This window comes from Ailuropoda melanoleuca, chromosome 10 (assembly GCF_002007445.2).
Source record: "Ailuropoda melanoleuca isolate Jingjing chromosome 10, ASM200744v2, whole genome shotgun sequence".
Taxonomy (NCBI): domain Eukaryota; kingdom Metazoa; phylum Chordata; class Mammalia; order Carnivora; family Ursidae; genus Ailuropoda; species Ailuropoda melanoleuca.
In genome coordinates this window covers 59,412,151-59,422,874 of record NC_048227.1, presented here as the reverse complement: position 1 = coordinate 59,422,874, position 10,724 = coordinate 59,412,151, and the positions used below count along the sequence as shown (strand labels likewise).

Sequence of the window (10,724 nt, the reverse complement as noted above, 5' to 3'; positions counted from 1 at the left end):
AAAAAAAAAAATAAAAGGCAACCAGATTGGGAAGAAAGAAGTGTTCCTCTTCCTAAACAATACAATTATTTATGTAAAAAAGCTAAGTTAATAAGAAAAAAAAAATCCCTACTAGAACTAATCAGTGAGTGAGATGAGAAAAACAACTATTTTGTGTTGAAGCCTAGGTATTTTACAGTATCATAACCCTGTTCACACCCAAAGTCTGAACGTTTAGATTAGGACCTGAGCTTAGGATTCCCACCATAATTTCCCACTTTGCTCTTCCCATGATACCTTTTAAAATAACTACTTAGAGTTAAGCCCACAAAAAGTTAGTGATCTCTGCTCCTGCCACCTTTGAAGTACTAGGTATTTGCTACCTTGCTCTCTATCTCCTGCTCACTTGTGACCTCGGACAGAGGACTGACCTTCCCCTAAATCATCCCCCCCCACTCTCCCACCCCTGCCACTTCTAAATCCTGTGACTCTACTTCCTTTGTGTAGGTGTATTGAAACTGTACCTTCAATCAAAATGACCCTGTGGGTTTCACTTCCCAAAGTGAAAATTTGATGCTGAGGGAGCTATCTCCTGACCCCATATGAGAGGCTTATACCCTCCAATTCAGCAGATTATAATCCACATATTCTTAATTCAACACACCAGCTCCAGGTTCTCAACATGGTGACTTTAGCAAAGTTTCAGGATATAAGGTCAATATATAAAAATCAACTCAATTTCTGTATACTAGTAACAAGCAATTGTTAGATCAAATTTAAAATCCCATTTGCAATAGTATCAAAACTCATAAAATACTCAGGAGTAGTAAAATTTCTACACGAAAAATTACAACATACTGCTAAGAGAAAGTAAACACCTAATAAATGGATAGATATACCATGGTTTAAGAGATTCAAAATTATATGATCCCAAAATGTATAATTTTAGACATCCCCAATTACAAACATTTTGAAAAATTTAATCTGTAATGCAAAGTCCATGTGTTCTAAACTGACTGAAAAAAATAGTCTCTAGACACATGGTTTGAGTGTTCTTCTAGCATATTATCATGTAAAGGTAACTTTATTTTTGTTTTTCCTTTATCAATGTTTACTATGCTCTCTTTTCTCTCCCTGATCCTATATTCTACTACTATTACTATTACAATAATAGTTTTTGGTTTCATCTTGTTATTTGTTTGCTTGCTTAAATTTCTTTATGAAAAAACGTGCCCTATGTATGAAGCAAAAATGAAAAGAAGAAAATCTTGTAGTAGGTCATGGGCATGGAGTTTCATTTTAGATAAATTTGAATTATACAAATTTGAAATATCTTAATAATTCAAATATTAATAAATCTTCATTTTAAATAAATTTTAATTTATAGAAATATTTTAATTAAAATAATAAATAATCTCATAATATCAAAAAAAAGGTTCAATGTTACTAAGAATCAGTTCTCCCCAAATGGATCCAGAAATTCAATGAAATCCAAATCACAATCCCAATAAGCTTATTAGAAATTGACAAGCTGATTGTAAAATTCATATGTAAATGCATAAGATCTAGAGCACCCAAAACAACTTTGGGAGAGAATAAAGTTAGAAAACTTATACTTCCTGATTTCAAGACTTATAATCAAGCTGTAATAATGAAGACAAGGTGGTAATACCATAAAGAAAAATAAACTAATCAACAGAACAAAATAGACAGTTTAAGAATCAACTCACATTTATCCAACTAATTTTTCACAAGAGTACCAAAGGAATTCAATCAAGAAATAGTGATCTTTTCAACAAATGAAGCTGGCAATTGATGCATGGAACCTCAAGCCCTGTGGTTGCGAGCCTCCAAAAATCCTTAATGATTCTCATCTCCTGGTACTCATGCCCTTACATAGTCCTCTCCCACTAAACAGGGCTGACCTCCATAACCAACAGAAATCGCGGAAATGATGGAGTGTGAATCCTGAGGCTAAGTTACAAAAGAACAAAAGACATTGTAGCATCATCCTTCTTTCTCGTAGAACACCCTGTGTGGGCAAATCCAGCTACCACATCACAAAGACACTAAAGGAGTCCTATGGAAATGTCCATGAGGTGAGAAACTGAAGCCTCTAATCAACAACCAGCTCAACTTGTCAAGCATGTGAGTGAGCGATCTTGGAACAACTTGTCAAGCATGTGAGTGAGAGATCTTGGAACAACTTGTCAAGCATGTGAGTGAGCGATCTTGGAAGTAAATCCCCTAGTCCAGTCAAGCCTTCAGATGATATAGCCCAGATGACACCTTAACTACAACTTCATGAGACCCTGAGCCAGAACCACTCAGCTAAGTCACTCCCAGACTCCTGACGTACTGAAACTGTGTGAAATATTAAATATTTACGGTTGTCTGAAGCCACTAAGTTTTGGAGTAATTTGTTACACCACAATAGGTAAGTAATAAAACCATACACAAAATTATTTTAATAAAAAACTCACCCCTAAATGTAAAAGTTAAAAGTATAAATCTTTCACAGAAACCATAGGAAAATACCTTTGTGCTCTGGGAATAGGTAAAGATTTCTTAGGACACAGAAAGCAATAGCCACAAAAGAAAAACTTGATAAATTAGACTTTGTTGAAATTAAAAACTTTCGCTTGTCAAAAGATCTTGGGCTGGCATAGAAGTTCCATATATGATATGTACACATCATATATCAGGTCATCATGTTGTATACTTTAAATATCTTATAATTTTGTCAGTTATACCTCAGTAATGCTGAAAAAAATTAAGAAAAGGAACAGGCAAGCCATTGACTGAAAGAAAATATTCACAAAACATATATCACAAAGGACTTGATTCCAGAATATATAAAAAACTACAAATCAAAAATAAAAAGACAAACAGACCAATTATTTTTAAGTGGGCAGAAGACTGACACTTCACAAAGGAAGATATAAAATGGCCAAAAAGCACATGAAAAGATGCTCAATATCACTGGTCATTAGGGGAATGCAAATCAAAACCATAAAAAGTTACCACTATACAGACACAAGAATAACTAAAGCTAAAAAGACTGACAACACCAAATGCTGCCAAGGATATGCAGCAATGGAGATTTTCATACCTTGCTGTTGTAACCACCTAACATCACCTCTGTGACTAGAAATTTCATTCCTAGGTATTTACTAAAAGAAATGAAAACTTACATCCACAAACATACTTGTTCAAGAATGTCCACAGCTGGCTTATTAAGAACAGCTTAAATGCAAAAACAGTCTAAATCAATAGGGAAAATGGATAAACTGCGGAATATGTGTACAATGGACTACTACTCAATAATAAAAAGGAACAATCTACTGATACAACATGGATGAACTTGAAAGACATGCTGAGTAAAAAAAGCTAGACTCAACAGAGCATGTATTGTATAAATCCACCCATATGAAATTTTTCAATAGGCATATCTAATCTAAGGTTAAAAAGGAAAGAATATTAGTTGCCAGTAAGGAAAGGGGGGCAACTGACTGGATAGAGACACAAGGCAACTTTCTGGGGCAAGACAGGGATGTGGTTAACATACATGTATATTTTCTGTCCAAATTCTACAACTTAGACTTGTGCATTTCAATTTACCTAAATTTTAGAAAAAGAATCTTATAAAGTGAGTGGTGGGTGGGGAGTGGAACGAGTTATAGTTAATAAAGGTAATTGGGGGGGGCTGGGTGGTGCAGTTGGTTGAGTGTCCAACTCTTGGTTTCAGCTCAGGTGGTGATCTCGGGGTCATGAGATCAAGCCCCACATCGGTCTCTGTGCTCAGCATGGACTCTGCTTAGGACTTACCCTCTCCCCTCTGCCCTTGCCCCCTGCAGTGTTCTGTCTCTATCTCTCTCTCTCAAAAATAAATAAATCTTCTTAAAAAAATAAAGGTAATTTTGGAGCTGGTGATAGGTATGTGGGAGTTTATTATATTATTCTGTTTACTTTGTATTTGTTCAAAATTTCCATAATATAAAAGCTAAAAGCAAAAAAAACCAAAGACACACAAACGACAAACCCAATGTTCTAAACTCTCTTGTTCATCAGGAATACAATCACTCTGTCAAATAGCCACAGAAGTTTCTAACCACTGACTCTCAGTTTCTCTATGTAATCTGTCCCAGTCCAGTTACAAACTATCTCTGCCTGGCACCAGGAATCAGACCACACTCTCAATAGCACTGTCCTCTCTGCCTCATTCTTTTCTTCACTAAATAGTAGTGAATAGTAGAGATAGTAGTAGTAACAGGATTTACTTCTTTGAGGTTTTATGATGATTAAATAATAAAATACACGTAGCTCACCTCCTGCGGGGACTCCGGACCAGCTCCTTTTCTTACAAAACTAAACTTCGGGATCTCTCGGTAAAGTACTTTTAACACCATTTTCCCTTCCAACGACTAATGTCTTCATCCCACAAATATTTACTGAGCACCTACTAGCAGAGCATAAGGCGTCGCTCCAGCAGAAGGGCTGTTTCCCGGGAGAGCGGCCGCCTGTAAACCACAGAACCCCCTGCTGGAGGGTTTCCCAACGGCTAAAAATGTGAAGGAACTTTTAAAAATTGTATTGAATTATAGTATAAACGTGTAACGTAGTGTGATAGTAGAGATCATGTTACATAACGAGATGTTAGAGATCATAGTGTAAATTTAAAATTGAGAGATTACCAAATTTTTAAAAATAAATGTTTAATTATTTAGTATTTTAATTTTCTTTCATAGTTTGGTCCTACTTTTATAAAGAACTAGAAAGGTGGTCTTGTCAGTTGTAGCATTTTACATTGACTTGGGTCTTCCAACTGGGAAGAATATTTAGTTCTGTTTTATTTCATAATGGAAACCAATTCTTCTGAATATAAATATTAAATATTTGCACTGTGTTTTTATTTAGGATAACAACTCTTACAAAATCTGTAGAATCCCGGTTTCCAATATTTAGTTTTCAATTATTATATTATACTGTAATATAGCTCTGTTGGTTTTCCCCAGAAGCGGATCCTGAGACAAAAATTCAAGAGCAAGTACTATACATGGGAAGTAATCTCAGGAAACAATATCACGGAGCAGAAGGAAGCTGATCAAGGGAATATTATGAAGCAAATTTCTCTGTGGGCTGAATACACTGGAGAATCCTGAGATGTATGTCTCAGAGTAATTCCCTCTTAAGGGCAAAAGAGCTGGGGCATTTATTCACCAGCTCCTATCAGTTATTGTCTGAGGCCTGCTATGGCAGAACATTAATTCCCTGGAACTTCCAGTCTGCCCTGTTCTCAGGCCAACTAGGCATAGCACTGGAAAGAGCCCTTAGGCAAAGAGTCACACATGCTAGCAGGCTGGCCATGCATGGAAGTCAGGCTGGCCATGCGTGGAAACGGTACAAGTGGTTATGGGTACAAATAGCATCTGCTACATTCCAACCTTTTTAATACTCATATCTACCCTTTCCCCATATTAAGTTCACTCCATCCCCTTACTGATTCTTCACGGTGGTGGCTGGTCCCAGTTTCTAAAAGAAAAGGACTTACTAAAAGATGATTAGTGGGACAAGATACAGAATCCGCTATTACAATTAATCCTAGGTCTGTAACTGATAATAATTCATTCCATCCATCCTCTACCACCCATTCTAGATTTCCCTTACCGTTGACCAGCACTTCTGCTGGTCTCAGTTTTTTCCCAATAGGGTAACCAGTCTTCATCCCTGAGGGGTGTAAGCCTCTTGTTACCATGTCTTTGTCAGGTTGTGCTTTCTATAATTACAAGAGGTGTCTTAGAGAAGCCCCTGAGTTCAAGACCTGCATCTCCCTGCTCCAAATGTGTAGAGCAACCCTATCCTCAGCTGCCAGTGCAGTAACTCTTTGTGGGCATGTGGAGCTACAGATGACCAGGCAGCAGTTTTAGGTTCAGTGAAACCTAACTAAGGGGATCCTCTGATAGAAGCATCTCTCTCCAATCAATCAAAACCAGTACTTCCACTCCAGCAGAGCCTGAAGTCATGAGGCAAGGTGATGCAAATTCCTTATGTCAACCACTGAGAGTGATGATAGGAGGGACCATTCCTAACCCTTGGTTCAAAGCATATTTCTCATCTTCAAGTAGTATCTCAATCTCATGCAATCCCAAACAGAGCTTTAATTGTACCTTTGAGAGGCCATTCCAACATTCTGTCAGACCAACAGCTTCTGAATGAGGTGGTATGTAGTAGAATCAGTGGAACCTTCTTATCATACCTCCTTTACTATAAAGAGGGTCCTTTGATCCAAGGCAATTTTATATGGATCTCATTGTGATAAATGAGACACACTCCAAACCCTCAGATAGTGGTCTGGCCAAGGCATTGTGGGTAGGGAAGGCACACCCATACTAGGGACCCATGTCACCTGCAGCCCTTTCCAAGGTGAAGGAGTCCCATGTTACCAATTTGTGACTAAATGGATGTACCATATGAAGGGCTTAGCCTCAGTCTCTGCTGAAGACATGTGGGCTATTCAGTGGTAGAAGTGGCTAAATCAGCCTGATGAGATGAAGCCTTGCTGTTGAGCCTGTGCATGGCCTCCATTGCCTCCATCCCTACCATCATGCCTGCTCCATTCTTGAGCCTATTTTGGAAGCACTGAGGTGACCAAGGATAAACAATGGCTGGCAATTACTGGATAATCATCCTGCTTTGTGAGACACAAAAATCCACATGTTTTGTATCCACTTGCATTTATTTTCTACACAACATAACAAAATTACCACAAATTTAGCAGCTTAAAACATACATATATTATCTCATAGTTTCCATGTTCAGGAGTCTTAGCATAGCTTAGCTGGGTCCTCCACTAGGGTCTCACAAGGCTGCAGTCAAGGTGTTAACTAAGCTGCATTTTCATCTGGAGGCTTGACTAGGGAAGAACTTGATTCCAAGCTCATTTAGATTGTTGGCAAAATTTATCTCTTTGTGGTTGTAGGAAAGAAGTCCCACCTTTCTTACTGGCTATTGTCCAGGGGTTGCTCTCATTGACTGGAGGCCACCCACTGTTCCTTGCCATGCAGTCGTTTCACAACACGGCAGTGTAATTCAAAGCCAACCAGGAAGTCTCTCCAGTACGCTAAATGGGATCTTATATAATATAATGTAATGATGAGAATACTATTTCTAACGCTTCCACTAGATTTAGAAGCAAGTCTCAGGTTCCATCCACAGGTAAGGGAAAGGAATAATCACACAAGGGTGTGACTTGTTAGGGGTCACCATAGAGTGTGTTTGTTACACCTCTTTCGTAGTTTCATTCACATGTCTCTTCCCCAGAACTCCTTTTCTCTTGTCTTTCAATCTTGCTTCTCTAAGGCCCTTGACCAAACCATTCAGTATTGTCCTCCAAACTGATGACCTAAGAATACTGCTTAAATCTCTGCCCACAGGGGCACCTGGGTGGCTTAGTCGATTAAGCATCTGCCTTCAGCTCAGGTCATGATCTCAGGGTCCTGGGATGGAGCCCCACATCAGGCTCCCTTCTTAGCAGGAAGTCTGCTTCTCCCTCACCCTTTCCCTCCCTCCATTTGTGCTCTCTCTCTCTCTTTGGAATGGTTCTCTGCTACAGATAGCAATGATCTACACTGAGAGGTTTCTGTTGTGGCTTTGCTAAGACTCCAAAAGTATTCTTATGTACTCTATCACATCATGGAATCTGGCCAGGTGGATGGCCCAAGAAGCAGGCCTCTGGTACCATACACTAAAACTGCTGCGGAGCTCTCTCTTGCTCTGAGCTTCACTCAAAACTGACAGCTTTCCAAGTCACCCATTAAATCGATCAGAACAGTGTCTTCAAGTGCTGTTTCCCAAAACTAGAGACTTTTAAAATACTGCACCTCTTCTTTCAGAGGTAGAATGTGTAAGGTACAATAACTTGTCCTTTACCTTGGAGAGAATATCTCAGAATGACCCAGACCACTGGCCTTTTAAAACCTCACCAAAGTAACAGGCCTTTAAATCTTCGTAGAGTTATCTTCCACTTTGTGCTGCTCATGTGTCTTATGAAGGCATCCAGAACACTTACCACTTCCTGGCTCAGATCAACAAGACCCCTTTGTACTATATTTGCTACAAACACGGGGGAGTCCTAGGGTAAAACTGAATGTCCCTTGCTGACTGTTCTAAGTGAATGCAAACTGCTTCTAATCTTCTTTTCTGACAGGGATTTAAAAAAAACACAACACATTTGCCAGATGAGTAACTACATGTCAAGTACAAGAAGCTGTGTCCAGCTAGTAAAGATCTCATCTGCACAACAGTTACAAATGGGGCTATCACCTGGTTAAGTTTTCAGTAGTGCGCCATCATTTGTCATGATCTATCTTGTTTTTTCAAAAAGCCACACTGGAGAATTGAGCAGGGCAATGAATCTTTTAAATAGTTTTGGGTAACACCTTTCCATTTCATTCATTCAGAATTGTTTACTCTTATTTATCTGGCCCCAGGGCCAAGGAGCATGTAAGCAGTTTCATGAGCCTCCACTTGGCTTTTATACCACATTGGCTCTTACTCCACAAGCAGGGAACCACTGTGAAGGTTTTGCCAGCTGCAATCCCTGTTATGTACTCAGGGACCAGGAAAATAACCATGAGGTGATCCTGCAGACCCTGTACTATAGGACAGACTTGAGCCAAGAAGCCATTTATTACTGGTTCTCCATTTGCTTTCACTCCTACAGGGGGCAGTGATGGCATTTTGAATCCGTTGGTGTTGGTGTCAGCTCACACCCTGTGTCCTATTGACTGGGAAAGAGGATAGTCCCATTTCCTCAGTGTGTATTTCCCCAGTTAATGGTTGTAGGTACCCTTGGAGAAGGGAGGTGAATACTTGTTAGGTCTTGTAGGGTCTATTCTCGAGGGCTCCTTGCCTCTGCTTCAATAAATGGGCTTTGGAGCTAAGAACTGGGCAAGGAATCATGATTTTCCACTGTGGCTGCTGACATTAGCCTTTGTTTCACTTGCCCTTTGTCATTTTTAGAAATGTAAGTTCATCAGCATTTTTGCTGACTGCTCATCTGTTTCGCCCCCTAGAAATTCCATGGCTTATCAGCCATCACCACAGATCGCTGAGGGTCTCGCTTGTTGCCATTCTGGACTTGCTGCCCATTCTAGTAATTACACCTACTTTGCTTCTGAGTTAAGTGTTGCCATCTGGCCTCTGCTCTCCTAGACCCTCTCATCCCTGCTGAAACAGGGACCTCGGTATCATAGCAGCCTTTCTCCTACCTTTAATCCTGGCCTACGAAGCATAGCCACCACTGAGCTTAATAATGATACTAGTGCCTCCTTACTAGTTCATTCCATATAGCCTTAATGGAGGGAGTATACTCTGGCCATCCCAAAGAGCGGAGTTGGCTGATGCATTCTCTGGCCTTATTTAACATGTCCTCATTTAACAAATACATCTAACATGTCACCTCTGTGAGCCTTTGATACCCTACTCTATATTCTGCTATTCTAGAGGCATAGCTTAAATAAGGACAAGGGGCAACTTTCTGCACAAGTGCAATAAGCACAACAAACTTAACTCTTCCCCACTGAGATGTTGTAACCACAAACCGACTACTAGATGGGTAGAGTGGTGTGGTCCCCGGGTAGTCCTCGGTTGGGACTCTCTGTCAGGATGTCTAAGGTCCATCCTCCTATCACTCATACCTAGTTTCCTGCCTACACAGATAATCTTGGGGTTCAAAGTACTTAGACATCCACCTAAACGTTCCATCCCAGGCCTTAGGGCCCTGGTTTTAAGTGTACTTAATACTCTTTAATAAATGCATCATGTCTCTGAAAGGTTTAGATGCATTTTCTCCTTTATAACTACATTTTATAGTAACATTACTTATTTTTTCGGTACTAAAAATAACTTGAAATTTTAGTTCTTTTGTCATGAAGTTTTCATGTCAATCTTTTTAATATACTAGTAATAATTCTTTTTATGTCTTGTCTCATAATGACATCTTAAAGTAATATTGGTATATTAAGCCCATTTGAATATTCTTAAATTCCACAGAGAAATATAATCATATCCCATTTACCTAGAAACATATAGCCCCCATAATCCATTTTCATTGTTTCTTGAACAGTGTCCCAGACCACTGGGATGTAGTTTTGTTCCATTTTTTAAGTCATTTCATAAGATTTTGTAATTTTTCCATAAAGGGTTTATATATCTTTTATAATATTTAATCCTCGTTACTTTATTATTTTGCTGCAAAGATAAGTCTTTTTATCTTTAGTTACATTTCTAGCAATTCATGCTGTATAGAAATGCAACTGAATTTTGTATGATTTTGAATCCAGCAAATTGGATTATCAGATTAATTCTCAAAGTTTATCTGTGATATATTTTTTTCCTATGTAGACAATCATATCAACTGGGAATAATTACAGTTTTCTTTCTTTTGTCTTGTGATGACCTGAAAAAACATTTTTAATATTTAATCATTAAATGTAATGTTTGTCTTTTGTTAATACCTTTTATCAGGTTAAAGAAATTCCCTTCTATTCCTAGTTGCTAAGGGATTTATCTTTTATTAATCATTAAAGGGTGTTGATTGTCTCATACTTTTTCTACGTCTATTAAGACGATCATCCAGTTTTCCTCTTTTATTTTAATATGATAAATTAATTTCTCATATTAAGCCAGCCTCGAGTTCCTGGGGAAAGCCCAAGTTGGTCATGATGTTATTATCTTGTTATATT

General features: G+C 38.6%; 1 protein-coding gene across 1 annotated transcript in view; it reads right to left on the bottom strand.

Annotated features, from left to right (window-relative positions):
* The window catches only part of FIG4 (FIG4 phosphoinositide 5-phosphatase), a 137,807-nt gene extending 132,073 nt beyond the window's left edge, over positions 1-5,734 (bottom strand). The window contains exons 1-2 of the mRNA XM_034670771.1: positions 5,647-5,734; positions 4,443-4,540 (exon numbers count right to left, since the gene is read on the bottom strand). Of these exons, the coding sequence (XP_034526662.1) occupies positions 4,443-4,540; positions 5,647-5,734 (186 nt within the window). The remainder of the gene's footprint in view (positions 1-4,442; positions 4,541-5,646) is intronic.
* Between the last annotated feature and the right edge of the window lie 4,990 nt (positions 5,735-10,724).